Raw genomic sequence first — 15,652 nt, forward strand, 5'->3', positions numbered from 1 at the left:
TTGTCAGAAATAAATAGTGGTGCACCGAAATGGAAATTCTGGACCGAATCCGAAAATCCGGGATGCACTTGGCCGAAAACCGAAACTGATGTATTTTTTCAAATTATTTTTTTTTAGTTTTTTTTTTTTTTTTTGCATAATTAGAGCCAAAAATATCCTAAAACAATAATATGCTACACAATAATTTTACCAAGAAAAAAAAAAAAACAGGCAAACAATAATGCCATTTTCGGACAAAATGTTTCTGCAACCAAAATTTTGGTGCATCCCAACTTAAAACAATTATAAATATCAATATACTGTATTATTCTTCATTTAGTTCTATGTAACAGAATCATATTTAACAGTTTTTTTTTTTTACTAATTATCCAAATATAGTATAGTCCTAGAAAACTCATATGCAGAACAGTAAGTCAAGTAATAAACTTAAACAGCAGCTCTAGGCTAGCATCAAATTTGAAACATGCTACACAATAATTTTACCGAAAACCGAAATAGCCAAAAATGCTATTTTCGGCCGAAACTTTCTGCGGCCGAAATTTCGGTGCATCCCTAGAAATAAATCTACTTCTCATTTGAAGTTCAGATTAAGTGCTGTTGCATTGTCTTTTTATCATGCATTTGTTGATTATGCAAATCTACTGCTCCTTTAACTCTGTGCTTTAGCCCTACAGTGGGATCCAGTACACCTACTCTCAACCCTCTGCTGCTACCACGCAACTCCAAACTGTTGGCCCTTTGTACCCATCTCCACTCCAACCTACAGCACCTTACCAAGGTACAATCAATTCTATTTCTACAAAAACTATTTTACAGCTCTGCTTTTCGATGGCTATTTTATATCGCAGATATTTTAAAGTTTTTATAAAATTATTTTTACTTAAATTAATGATATCCTATGCATTCCCCCTAATGAAGCTTCCGGAGATGTTACTACATTTATGATGACAGAAGCACGTCAGCACAGCACGGAAATCAGAATGGCTATCAACAAAGTTGTAGACAAAATTGATAACTTGTCCTCTAAGGTAGGAAGACGTCATTGCAACTTGCTGACATTCTCTGTATCTCATATGTATTCCAAGGTTTCCCTTTTTTTTTCTTCATGTGGATAGGTGGATGTTCTTCAAAAAGAAAACACAATTGGAAACTCTCACCTCCTACCTGGGATCTCCTCTATCACCATGGAGAGTGCTATGATAATGAACAACATCCAACGGATTATTCAGGTGGATTAGACGGAGCTTGTACACTTTCCTCTCCAGCATCCACACATTCTTATCCCTCTACTTTTTTTATTCTTTGTTTTAACGCTCTTCTGTACTAGTCCACCAACTTGTTCTTCTTAACCATATTTTGAGGATGATCCAATGTCCTTCATTCACCTTAGGAAAATGAGCGCCTGAAGCACGAGGTTCTGGAGAAAAGTAGCCGCATTGAGGAACAGAATGTAAAAATTGGCGATCTTGTTAACCGAAATCAGAGGTAATAAGTGATGAATGTTTCCCAGCAGATTTATCTGCTAGTTTTCTTATCTTATCAAAAATCTTCCAAACTGTATACACCAATTTTCATTTAACTGCATGTAATAGACACTACTATAACGAAGAATATGCATAAGTACTGATCTAAAAATCCAGTATAAAACTTTTTAAAAACTTACTTAGAAGCTCCCAGTTTAGCACTGTTGATGAGGATAGGCTGGGACACCAAGTGAAAGGGGCTGAGAAAGCAGGAAGAGCAGACACCCACTCCCCTGCAGATTAAAAGACCCATTACACAACCAGGAGTCTATAGACATCGGTATACATCTAAAACTTTGGGGCTTGGTTAGGAGTCTGAATATCAGCACAATGTTATTTAAAAACGAGCAAAACTATACATTGTTACAAAAACACTCCCAGATGGGCTACATGTATGCAAAAAAAAAATCCTTGTGTCCGATCCTTGTGTTTGTTTTAGCAGATGATATATGAGCCAATCATAAATTGCTTCTGCCGGTAATACCCCTCAAGCAGGAAATCATTACCTCCCCGATAACCACACAAAATCCTTATTTGCCTTTTTAATTTGCAATACCGTTATCAATAAAAAAATAAAATAAACGGGGTAAAAGACAAACTAAATGGGGATATCAAGGGATTATCAATTAAATCACAGGTTAATGGTTAGTATGTTGATTAATCCCTTTTAATATTATGTAGTGAAGCTAATCAGTGACATGAAATTAACTTATTGTGGTTCTAAACCATAGAGATATGTGTATTTCTTTCATGTAATTAGCAAGAGTCCATGAGCTAGTGACGTATGGGATATACATTCCTACCAGGAGGGGCAAAGTTACCCAAACCTCAAAATGCCTACAAATACACCCCTCACCACACCCACAAATCAGTTTTACAAACTTTGCCTCCTATGGAGGTGGTGAAGTAAGTTTGTGCTAGATTCTACGTTGATATGCGCTCCGCAGCAGGTTGGAGCCCGGTTTTCCTCTCAGCGTGCAGTGAATGTCAGAGGGATGGGAGAGTATTGCCTATTTGAATTCAATGATCTCCTTCTACGGGGTCTATTTCATAGGTTCTCTGTTATCGGTCGTAGAGATTCATCTCTTACCTCCCTTTTCAGATCGACGATATACTCTTATATATATATATATATATACCATTACCTCTGCTGATTTTCGTTTCAGTACTGGTTTGGCTTTCTACAACATGTAGATGAGTGTCCTGGGGTAAGTAAGTCTTATTTTCTGTGACACTCTAAGCTATGGTTGGGCACTTTTTTATAAAGTTCTAAATATATGTATTCAAACATTTATTTGCCTTGACTCAGGATGTTCAACATTCCTTATTTCAGACAGTCAGTTTCATATTTGGGATAATGCATTTGAATCAATCATTTTTTTCTTACCTTAAAATTTGACTTTTTCCCTGTGGGCTGTTAGGCTCGCGGGGGCTGAAAATGCTTAATTTTATTGCGTCATTCTTGGCGTGGACTTTTTTGGCGCAAATTTTTTTTTCTTTTTCCGGCGTCATACGTGTCGCCGGAAGTTGCGTAATTTTTGACGTTCTTTTGCGCCAAAAGTGTCGGCGTTCCGGATGTGGCGTCATTTTTGGCGCCAAAAGCATTTAGGAGCCAAATAATGTGGGCGTCTTATTTGGCGCTAAAAAAATATGGGCGTCACTTTTGTCTCCACATTATTTAAGTCTCATTTTTTATTGCTTCTGGTTGCTAGAAGCTTGTTCACTGGCATTTTTTCCCATTCCTGAAACTGTCTTTTAAGGAATTTGTTCAATTTTGCTTTATATGTTGTTTTTTCTATTACATATTGCAAGATGTCCCACGTTGCAACTGAGTCAGAAGATACTTCTGGAAAATTGCTGCCTGGTGCTGGAGCTACCAAAGCTAAGTGTATCTGCTGTAAACTTTTGGTAGCTGTTCCTCCAGCTGTTGTTTGTATTGAATGTCATGACAAACTTGTTTAATGCAGATAATATTTCCTTTAGTAAAGTTCCATTACCTGTTGCTGTTCCGTCAACATCTAATACTCAGAGTGTTCCTGATAACATAAGAGATTTTGTTTCTAAATCCATTAAGAAGGATATGTCTGTTATTCCTCCTTCTAGTAAACATAAAAAGTCTTAAAACTTCTCATTGTTCAGATGAATTTTTAAATGAACATCATCATTCTGATTCTGATAATAGTTCTTCTGGTTCAGAGGATTCTGTCTCAGAGGTTGATGCTGATAAATCTTCATATTTATTTAAAATGGAATTTATTCGTTCTTTACTTAAAGAAGTCCTAATTGCATTAGAAATTGAGGATTCTGGTCCTCTTGATACTAAATCTAAACGTTTAGATAAGGTTTTTAAATCTCCTGTAGTTATTACAGAAGTTTTTCCTGTTCCTGGTGCTATTTCTGAAGTAATTTCCAGGGAATGGAATAATTTGGGTAATTCATTTACTCCTTCTAAACGTTTTAAGCAATTATATCCTGTGCCATCTGACAGATTAGAGTTTGGGACAAAATCCCTAAGGTTGATGGGGCTGTCTCTACTCTTGCTAAGCGTACTACTATTCCTACAGCAGATGGTACTTCCTTTAAGGATCTTTTAGATAGGAAAATTGAATCCTTTCTAAGAAAAGCTTATTTGTGTTCAGGTAATCTTCTTAGACCTGCTATATCGTTGGCTGATGTTGCTGCAGCTTCAACTTTTTGGTTGGAAGCTTTAGCGCAACAAGTAACAGATCATAATTCTCATAGCATTATTATTCTTCTTCAACATGCTAATAATTTTATTTGTGATGCCATCTTTGATATCATTAGAGTTGATGTCAGGTATATGTCTCTAGCTATTTTAGCTAGAAGAGCTTTATGGCTTAAAACTTGGAATGCTGATATGTCTTCTAAGTCTACTCTGCTTTCCCTTTCTTTGCAGGGTAATAAATTATTTGGTTCTCAGTTGGATTCTATTATCTCAACTGTTACTGGAGGGAAAGGAACTTTTTTACCACAGGATAAAAAATCTAAAGGTAAATTCAGGTCTAATAATCGTTTTCGTTCCTTTCGTCACAACAAGGAACAAAAGCCTGATCCTTCATCCTCAGGAGCGGTGTCAGTTTGGAAATCATCTCCAGTCTGGAATAAATCCAAGCCTTTTAGAAAATCAAAGCCAGCTCCTAAGTCCACATGAAGGTGCGGCCCTCATTCCAGCTCAGCTGGTAGGGGGCAGATTACGTTTTTTCAAAGAAATGTGGATCAATTCCGTTCACAATCTTTGGATTCAGAACATTGTTTCAGAAGGGTACAGAATTGGTTTCAAGATGAGACCTCCTGCAAAGAGATTTTTTCTTTCCCGTGTCCCAGTAAATCCAGCGAAGGCTCAAGCATTTCTGAAATGTGTTTCAGATCTAGAGTTAGCTGGAGTAATTATGCCAGTTCCAGTTCTGGAACAGGGGCTGGGGTTTTATTCAAATCTCTTCATTGTACCAAAGAAGGAGAATTCCTTCAGACCAGTTCTGGATCTAAAAATATTGAATCATTATGTAAGGATACCAACATTCAAAATGGTAACTGTAAGGACTATCCTGCCTTTTGTTCAGCAAGGGCATTATATGTCTACAATAGATTTACAGGATGCATATCTGCATATTCCGATTCATCCAGATCACTATCAGTTTCTGAGATTCTCTTTCCTAGACAAGCATTACCAGTTTGTGGCTCTGCCGTTTGGCCTAGCAACAGCTCCAAGAATTTTTACAAAGGTTCTCGGTGCCCTTCTGTCTGTAATCAGAGAACAGGGTATTGTGGTATTTCCTTATTTGGACGATATCTTGGTACTTGCTCAGTCTTCACATTTAGCAGAATCTCATACGAATCGACTTGTGTTGTTTCTTCAAGATCATGGTTGGAGGATCAATTTACTAAAAAGTTCATTGATTCCTCAGACAAGGGTAACCTTTTTGGGTTTCCAGATAGATTCAGTGTCCATGACTCTATCTTTGACAGACAAGAGACGTCTAAAATTGATATCAGCTTGTCGAAACCTTCAGTCACAATCATTCCCTTCGGTAGCCTTATGCATGGAAATTCTAGGTCTTATGACTGCTGCATCGGACGCGATCCCCTTTGCTCGTTTTCACATGCGACCTCTTCAGCTCTGTATGCTGAACCAATGGTGCAGGGATTACACAAAGATATCTCAATTAATATCTTTAAAACCGATTGTACGACACTCTCTGACGTGGTGGACAGATCACCATCGTTTAGTTCAGGGGGCTTCTTTTGTTCTTCCGACCTGGACTGTAATTTCAACAGATGCAAGTCTTACAGGTTGGGGAGCTGTGTGGGGGTCTCTGACGGCACAAGGGGTTTGGGAATCTCAGGAGGTGAGATTACCGATCAATATTTTGGAACTCCGTGCAATTTTCAGAGCTCTTCAGTCTTGGTCTCTTCTAAAGGGAGAATCGTTCATTTGTTTTCAGACAGACAATGTCACAACTGTGGCATACATCAATCATCAGGGAGGGACTTACAGTCCTCTAGCTATGAAAGAAGTATCTCGAATTCTGGTTTGGGCGGAATCCAGCTCCTGTCTAGTTTCTGCGGTTCATATCCCAGGTATAGACAATTGGGAAGCGGATTATCTCAGTCGCCAAACGTTGCATCCGGGCGAATGGTCTCTTCACCCAGAGGTATTTCTTCAGATTGTTCAAATGTGGGGACTTCCAGAAATAGATCTGATGGCCTCTCATCTAAACAAGAAACTTCCCAGGTATCTGTCCAGATCCAGGGATCCTCAAGCGGAAGCAGTGGATGCATTGTCACTTCCTTGGAAGTATCATCCTGCCTATATCTTTCCGCCTCTAGTTCTTCTTCCAAGAGTGATCTCCAAGATTCTGAAGGAATGCTTGTTTGTTCTGCTGGTAGCTCCAGCATGGCCTCACAGGTTTTGGTATGCGGATCTTGTCCGGATGGCTTCTTGCCAACCGTGGACTCTTCCGTTAAGACCAGACCTTCTGTCGCAAGGTCCTTTTTTCCATCAGGATCTCAAATCCTTAAATTTAAAGGTATGGAGATTGAACGCTTGATTCTTAGTCAAAGAGGTTTCTCTGACTCTGTGATTAATACTATGTTACAGGCTCGTAAATCTGTATCTAGGGAGATATATTATAGAGTCTGGAAGACTTATATTTCTTGGTGTCTTTCTCGTCATTTTTCCTGGCATTCTTTTAGAATTCCGAGAATTTTACAGTTTCTTCAGGATGGTTTGGATAAGGGTTTGTCTGCAAGTTCCTTGAAAGGACAAATCTCTGCTCTTTCTGTTCTTTTTCACAGAAAGATTGCTAATCTTCCTGATATTCATTGTTTTGTACAAGCTTTGGTTCGTATAAAACCTGTTATTAAGTCAATTTCTCCTCCTTGGAGTTTGAATTTTGGTTCTGGGGGCTCTTCAAGCTCCTCCGTTTGAACCTATGCATTCATTGGACATTAAATTACTTTCTTGGAAAGTTTTGTTCCTTTTGGCCATCTCTTCTGCCAGAAGAGTTTCTGAATTATCTGCTCTTTCTTGTGAGTCTCCTTTTCTGATTTTTCACCAGGATAAGGCGGTGTTGCGAACTTCTTTTGAATTTTTACCTAAGGTTGTGAATTCCAACAACATTAGTAGAGAAATTGTGGTTCCTTCATTATGTCCTAATCCTAAGAATTCTAAGGAGAAATCATTGCATTCTTTGGATGTAGTTAGAGCTTTGAAATATTATGTTGAAGCTACTAAGACTTTCCGAAAGACTTCTAGTCTATTTGTTATCTTTTCCGGTTCTAGGAAAGGTCAGAAGGCCTCTGCCATTTCTTTGGAATCTTGGTTGAAATCTTTAATTCATCATGCTTATGTCGAGTCGGGTAAAACTCCACCTCAAAGGATTACAGCTCATTCTACTAGGTCAGTTTCTACTTCCTGGGCGTTTAGGAATGAAGCTTCGGTTGATCAGATTTGCAAAGCAGCAACTTGGTCTTCTTTGCATACTTTTACTAAATTCTACCATTTTGATGTGTTTTCTTCTTCTGAAGCTGTTTTTGGTAGAAAAGTACTTCAGGCAGCTGTTTCAGTTTGAATCTTCTGCTTATATTTTCAGTTTTTTTCATTATAAAATTTAATCTTTATTTTGGGTGTGGATTATTTTTCAGCGGAATTGGCTGTCTTTATTTTATCCCTCCCTCTCTAGTGACTCTTGCGTGGAAAGATCCACATCTTGGGTAATCATTATCCCATACGTCACTAGCTCATGGACTCTTGCTAATTACATGAAAGAAAACATAATTTATGTAAGAACTTACCTGATAAATGCATTTCTTTCATATTAGCAAGAGTCCATGAGGCCCACCCTTTTTGTGGTGGTTATGATTTTTTTGTATAAAGCACAATTATTCCAATTCCTTATTTTTTATGCTTTCGCACTTTTTTCTGATCACCCCACTTCTTGGCTATTCATTAAACTGATTTGTGGGTGTGGTGAGGGGTGTATTTGTAGGCATTTTGAGGTTTGGGAAACTTTGCCCCTCCTGGTAGGAATGTATATCCCATACGTCACTAGCTCATGGACTCTTGCTAATATGAAAGAAATGAATTTATCAGGTAAGTTCTTACATAAATTATGTTTTTTTCTCTTTCAAAATACATTCTCCTTGCAATGCCCTAGACTGTTCTGGCCAAGTCTTTTTGGGAACTCTTAGGGTAATTGGATATATTTTCCATCCTTTCCTCCTTGGAAACTTGTGAGGACGATTTGAGTAACACAGAAATGCGCTCCTTTTTAGTGGCACAGTTTCTTTTCTGAAGTCCGGTCACGTGACCTCAGATTTCCGCTCTTCTTTATCCGAGAAGAGTGAAAAGCAGTGCATGTGTCTTAGCACGGTCTCATGAATCTCGCTATGTTACAGCTCTGATTCTCTCATTCTTGATCTGGCAGCATTCCGTTTCTGACAACGGATTTCACTGCATGCGACTTCTGCCTGCATTTCAACTTGAACGGTCCGGTATGGGAACACTCCTCAGCTTGCAGAGGTATAGAGGTGTTACTCTTTTTGGTATTATATTCTTTTTTTGCATCTCCTGCCCTAAAGCGTCATAGCGTTTTTTTAAAGTGACATACCGCTTATTTTATTTTTTCCTCAATTACTATTGGGAACTTTTCCACTATGGACTCTGACAACATGCAAGTCCAGGACTCTGTTTCCTTGGATAAATGTTTATTATGTTTGGAGCGCCCAAATTGTTTTACCTATGCAATTTTGTTCCTCATGCTTAGCTAAGACTCTAAAATTCAAATATAAATTTCTCCCTTCTGAGCCATTTGTCTCACAGGATAATGCTGTTCAGGAGGATATGCCTCAGCTTTCTCCTCAAACGTCCCAAGCCTTAATAGTTTCACATTCAGTGCCCTACAGTTCCTCTCAACCTCCTGGGGGTGTTTATTTGCCAGGAGATTTTGCTGTACAGATAACTTTTGCGGTTTCTGCAGCTTTAGCTGCTTTCCCTTACCCCCAGGGAAGCGTAAGAGGAAATCAAAACATATTTCTAGTAGTAAGGTTTCTGACCTCTCTAAATCTGCATTGAACAGCCTTTCCCAAATGTCTGATGAGGAAGGATACTTCAGTAGCTTCTGAAGGTGAAATCTCAGACTCTGTCACATTGGGGGAAAAATCTTCAGAATCTGAAGAGGTTAATTTTAGATTTAAGCTTGAACACCTCGGTTACTACTGAAGGAGGTTCTAGCTACTTTGGACGACTCTGAACCTTCGGTTGCTGTCAACCCCAAGAATTCCTCTAAACTTAATAGTTTTTGATTTTCCAATTAATGAGGATGTTTTTCCTGTTCCAAACAAGATGACTGAAATTATAGCTCAGGAATGGGATAAGCCAGGGGTTCCTTTCTCCCCTTCCCCTGTTTTTAAAAAGATTTTCCCTGTTGCTGACTCCATTCGGGACTCATGGTGCACTGTGCCTACTTTAGGCAGAGGGAGCTATCTCTATTCAAGCTAAAAGAACTACCATTCCTATAGAGGATAGTTGTTCTTTTAAGGATCCATTGGATAAGAAGCTAGAGGCTTACTTAAAAAAGATGTACATCCATCAAGGATTACAGTGGCAACCTGCGGCAAGTATTGCCATGGTTACGGGAGCAGCATCTTATTGGTGCAATGCCTTGTCTGATCTAATATCAGAAGAGACTACTGTAGAGGAGATCCAAGATGGGATCAAAGCTCTTAAACTGGCCAATACCTTTATCTGTGATGCCAACATGCAGGTAATTAGACTGGAAGCTAAGATGTCTAGCTTCACTGTTCTAGCTCGCAGAGCTCTGTGGTTAAAATCTTGGTCGGCTGATGTATCTTTAAAGGCCAAGCTTTTGGCTTTACCTTATAAGGAAAAAACTTTTTAGTCCTGGTCTGGCTGAAATAATTTTCGAGATTACAGGTGGAAAGGGATCTTTCCTACCTCCAGGACAAGAAAAATTGACCTAAAGGTCGACAGAATTCAAATTTTCGCTCCTTTCACAACTTTAAAGGACATAATTCTTCCTTCTCCTCTTCCAAACCAGAGCAATCCAGCAACTCTTGGAAGTCCAGTCAGCCTTGGAATAAGGGGAAGCAAAACAAGAAGCCTTCCACTGATTCTAAATCATCATGAAGGGTCTGCCCAGATCCAATTGTGGGGGGCAGACTTTCTCTTTTTCAGGAGGCTTCGATACGCAATGTCCCAGATCCATGGGCTGTGCACATAGTATCCCAGGGTTACAAAATAGGATCCAAATCTTGCCCTTCAAGGGGCAGATTTCTCCTGTCACGACTTTCCACAAACCAGGTAAAGAGGGAGGCCTAATTTAATTGTGTAGAGGACCTATCCTCCCTGGGAGTTATTGTTCCAGTTCCTCTAGAGGATTTTATTCAAATCTATTTGTGGTTCTCAAAAAGGAGGGAACTTACCATCCCATCCTAGACTTAAAGTGCCTCAACAAATTCCTCAGAGTTCCGTCCTTCAAGATTGAAACTATTCGTTTCATTCTTCCGTTGGTTCAGGAAGGTCAGTTCATGACGACCATAGACCTGAAGGATGCGTATCTACATGTTCCCATTCACAGGGTTCATTACCATCAAGCATTTCCAGTTTGTTGCACTTCCGTTTGGTCTTGCCACGGCTCCCAGAATATTCACAAAGGTTCTGAGGGCTCTATTGGCAGTGGTCAGATCCTAAGGAATTGCAGTGGCGCATTATCTAGACGACATCTTGGTTAAGACGTCATCTTTTCAACTAGCAAAAACTCATACAGAGATGTTGTTGTCTTTTCTACGTTCCCATGGGTGGAAAGTGAATTTGGAAAATAATTCTCTAGTTCCAGCTACAAGAGTGTTTCCTAGGGACAATCATAGATTCCATGTCCATGGAGATTTTTCTGATGGACGTCAGAAAATCCAAACTTCTTGCTTTCTTGCCTGTCTCTCCAGTCTGCTATTCGTCCATCAGTGGCTCAATGCATGGAGGTGATTGGTCTTATGGTTTCTTCCATGGACATCATTGCTCGGTTCCATCTGTGACCTCTGCAACTTTGCATGCTCAGTCAATGGAACGGAGACCATTCAGATTTATCACAGAGGATAAATCTGGATCCCCTAATAAGAGACGCTTTCTTGTGATGGATTTCTCAGGAAAATCTGGCTCTGGGCACTTGCTTCCTGAGACCTTCCTGGGTGATTGTGACTACGGATGCCAGCCTATTAAGCTGGGAAGCAGTTTGAGGCTCTCTAAAAGCTCAGGGCCTGTAGACTCGGGAGGAGTCTTCTCTCCCCATAAACATCTTGGAGTTGAGAGCAATCTTCAATGCCTTGGTAGCTTGGCCTCAATTATCTTTAGTCCGGTTTGTCAGAGTCCAGTCGGACAACATCACTTCAGTGGCTTACATCAACCACCGGGGAGGAAATCGAAGTTCTTTGGTCATGAAGGAGGTGACTCGAATTCTGCAGTGGGCGGATTTTCTATCTGCCATCCACATTCCAGGAGTGGACAACTTGGTGGCGGATTTTCTGATCAGATAGACTTTTCATCCCGGGGAGTGGGCTCTCCATCCGGATGTATTCTCTCAGATAACCCTCTGGTGGGGGGTTCCAGAGCTGGATCTGATGGCGTCTCGTCAAAATGCCAAGCTTCCAAAGTACGGTTCAAGGTCAAGAGATCCTCAGGCCGCTCTGATAGATGCTCTAGCGGTTCATTGGATCTTCTCTCTGGCATACCCGTTTCCTTCGTTTGCTCTCCTTTCACTAGTCATTGCTTGTATCAAACAGGAGAGATAATCAGTAATTCTAATAGCTCCTGCATGGCCTTGCAGGATCTGGTTTGCGGACCTGGTAAGAATGTCACCTCTTCCTCCTTGGAGGTTACTTCTGAGGTAGGACCTTCTAATTCAGAGTCCATTGCTCCATCCAAATCTAGATTCTCTGAAGCTGACTGCTTGGAGATTGAAAGCCTAGTTCTGTCTAGATGTGGTTTTTCGTAAGTGGTAATTGATACTATGCTGCAGGCTTGTAAACCTGTTACTCGCAGGATTTACCATAAGGTATGGCATAAATACCTTTTTTGGTGCGAAGCTAAGGGTTTCTCCTGGAGTCGGGTGAGGATTCAACAAATGTTATCTTTTCTTCAGGATGGCCTGGAGAAAGATTTGTCAGTCAGTACTCTGAAGGGTCAGATTTCTTCAGTCTATTCTTTTGCACAAACGTCTGGCAGATTTTCCAGATGTTCAAACTTTTGTTCAGGCCCTGGTCAGAATCAGGCCTGTGTTTAAACCTGTTGCTCCTCCTTGGAGCCTTAACCTAGTTCTTAAAATTTTGCAGCAGGCTCCGTTTAAGCTGATGTATGTTGTTGATATAAAATTGTTATCTTGGAAGGTTTTGTTTCTCCTTGCTATTTCTTCCGCTCGTAGAGTTTCTGAGCTTTTAACTCTGCAGTGTGATTCCCCGTATTTTATTTTTCATGCAGATAAGACGGTCCTTTGTACTAAATTGGGGTTTCTCCCTAAGGTGGTGTCTGATCGAAACATTAATCAGGAAATTGTTGTTCCTTCTTTTTGTCCTAATCCTTCTTCTCATAAGGAACGTTTTTTGCATAACCTGTTGTGCATGCTCTTAAATTTTACCTACAAGCTACTAAGATTTTTGCCAATCTTCTGCCCTGTTTGTTGTTTTTTCTGGAAAGTGTAAGGGTCAGAAGGCCACTTCTACTACCCTTTTCCTCTGGTTAGGAAGTATGATTCGTTTTACTTATGAGGAAGCTGGACAGCAGCCTCCTGAGAGAAATACGCCTTATTCCACTAGGGCTGTCTCCTCATCTTGGGCTTTCAAAAATAAAGCTTCTGTGGAACAGATTTGCAAGGTGGCATCATGGTCCTCTTTGCTACTTTTTCCAAATTGTAGAAATTTGATACTTTTGCTTCGGCTGAGGCCTTTTTTGGGAGAAAGGTTCTTCAAGCTGGTGCTTTCGGTTTAGGTCCTCCTGCCTTGTTCTCCCTCCCTTTTCATTCCGTGTACTCTAGCTTGGGTATTGGTTCCTACTAGTAATTGGAATGACGTTGTGGACTCTCCATGCCATAGGAAAGAAAACAAAATTTATGCTTACCTGATAAATTTCTTTCCGGGCATGGAGAATCTACGACCCCGCTTTAAATTATAATTCAGCAGTTTTTTTTGAGTAAACCTCAGGCACCTCTACCTTTTTGTGTTTCTTCTTTTTCCATTTTCTTTTGACCTGAATGACTGGGGGGTATGGATTTGGAAGTGACACTTAACAGATTTGTTGGGGTGCTCTTTGCCTCCTCCTGCTGGCCAGGAGTTGAATATCCTACTATTAATTGGCATTGTGGACTCTCCATTCCCGGAAAGAAAGAAATTTATCCAGTAAGCATACATTTTGTTTTTTATTTCCAGTCTGGCTTTTGTTTGGTTACATCTGCTGCTTTGGGCTCGATTTATCAAGCCCTTCCCCTCTGTTTGACTGCAGGTTCTCACAAGAGAACCTGCAGTCAGGATTTATCAAGCAGCGGTCATCCTAGGTGAAGAATTTCAATCTCCCTGGTCTCGTCTGACCTGGGAGATTGACAGCTCCTGCCCGCGCATGATTGGCTATGAGTGGGCAGGGGACTGGGTGGCTCGCAAGTGCACAGGAGCGCTTGTGTACAATGGTAAATGTGAGCAGCAGATTGATACCCGCCAGAGGAGAAGATGCGCGGACAGGGGCAAATATGTATGCCCCTGTCCACCAAGGGATGATAAATTTAAGCCCTTTATGTGCTGTCTCTAGAAACTTGAAGAAAGTAACTAAACGTTACATACAAAAATTGTATTTTAACTCCTACTGCTCACCATGAGAGACTCTGTAACCGCTACGTGTTTATCTCTTCCTGCAGGTATGTAGAACAGAGTAACCTACTGATGGAGCAGAGAAATGACTCCTTAAAAACTACCTCTGAGAACTCTCAAGCCAGAATGCTTCACGTAGTCCAAGAAAAGGTAGGTCCGCCATCTTCTGAGTACTGAGACAGTGTAGTACAAACTAATGATGATGATTGTTACATAAGAGTCCTAAACACTACACTTTAAATATATTCACTGTCTTGGTTTTTAGCATTAAAGTGAATGTAAAGTTGAATGAATTAGTGCCCGGTTTTTAAAAATACTATTAAATACAGGGGCACTTTCATTCATTAAACTTTACATTGCAGGTTTTTTAAAAAAAATATTTTTTCTTTAGCAAACCCAGACTGAGATCCTGCGCCCACTTCTCCTGCTGTACTTAGCACCTCAGTGACAAAACCGGCCTCCAATCACAGCGTGGCCACACGAGATGGACGCTCCACGGTGCACGCCATGATTGGAGAACGCTGCTTTAGTCATTGCTGAGGTAAGTACAGAGGGCGGAGGATTGCCTGTCTGGGTTTCCTAAAGAAAATAGTATTAATAGTATTTTTAAAAACCGGGCACTCATTCATTCAACTTTATATTCACTTTAAGACAGCAGCTGAAAACTGAATTGATAATCTAGAATATTAGACTGTAATAAATGGACATGAAACCTCATATTTTCTTAATGATTCAAATAGAATATGCAATTTTAAACAACTTCCAATTAACTTTGGTTACTACATTTTTCTTAGTTCTCTTGGTATTCTTTGTTGAAAAGCAGGGATATTAGCAGTGTTTGTCTGGAGCAGTGTTTCTCAACTGCGGTCCTGAAGTACCCCCGACAGGCCAGGTTTTCATTCTAGCTGAACCAGTGCACAGGTAAAGTAATCAGCTGATCAATAAAACACCATGGTTACTAACCTGCTCTCACCCATAAGCTGATTATTTCACCTGTGCACTGGTTCAGCTATAATGAAAACCTGGCCTGTTGGGGGTACCTGAGGACTGAGGTTGAGAAACAATGGTCTAGAGCACTATATGGCAGCAGTATTCCAAGAATGTTACCCTATATCTCTTCTACAAAGATTTAAGCGAAGAATGAAGCAATTTTGATAACAGATGTAAATTTGAGACTTTTATTTAAAATGTTATGCTCTCTCTGAGTCAAAAAAGATAATGTTTGGGTTTATGTAACTTTAATCTTTTTGTTATTGAACAGTGCATGTTTTAATCTATATAAAATATCGTTTAGGGTTAAAATAGATCTGCTCTCTGGTGCTAAAGGGAAAAAAATTGAGAATTAAATTAACCCTAAAAAAATGTGTTGCTTTCATAGTGAAGAAATTACAGTTGAGACCTGGGTGCATCAAAAGTAAAGTAAAAGAGTCTGTTCATTTAGTCATTATGGCCAAGATATCTGCTATGTTAGTGTTAGTGCTGAATTTGACACGTGTGCACTTGTGTGGTTGTAGAGGGACATTAAATTGAGGTCATCTTATTTCCAATGTGATATAAATAGACTCCTTCACTAATCAAGTATTGACTGTGTAGCAAGTTGCAGGGTTAAAATCCTGAATACTGCAGGATGCACTCCAGCCTCTCAGGGGCAGTGAAACAAACCACAATTTCCCTAGGTACATTACAGGAAATGTGGGGAAAAATCATGGTTGTACTTTGCATATTTTTGTACTATTAGGATT

General features: G+C 39.9%; 1 protein-coding gene across 1 annotated transcript in view; it reads left to right on the plus strand.

Annotated features, from left to right (window-relative positions):
* Nucleotides 1–15,652, plus strand: part of FKBP15 (FKBP prolyl isomerase family member 15) — a 115,253-nt gene that overhangs the window by 56,826 nt on the left and 42,775 nt on the right. Inside the window, 5 exon segments of the mRNA XM_053695685.1 lie at nt 667–778; nt 919–1,028; nt 1,116–1,229; nt 1,391–1,485; nt 13,958–14,060. Coding sequence (XP_053551660.1) covers nt 667–778; nt 919–1,028; nt 1,116–1,229; nt 1,391–1,485; nt 13,958–14,060 — 534 coding nt within the window.

The sequence above is a fragment of the Bombina bombina genome, chromosome 12, assembly GCF_027579735.1.
Source record: "Bombina bombina isolate aBomBom1 chromosome 12, aBomBom1.pri, whole genome shotgun sequence".
Lineage (NCBI taxonomy): Eukaryota > Metazoa > Chordata > Amphibia > Anura > Bombinatoridae > Bombina > Bombina bombina.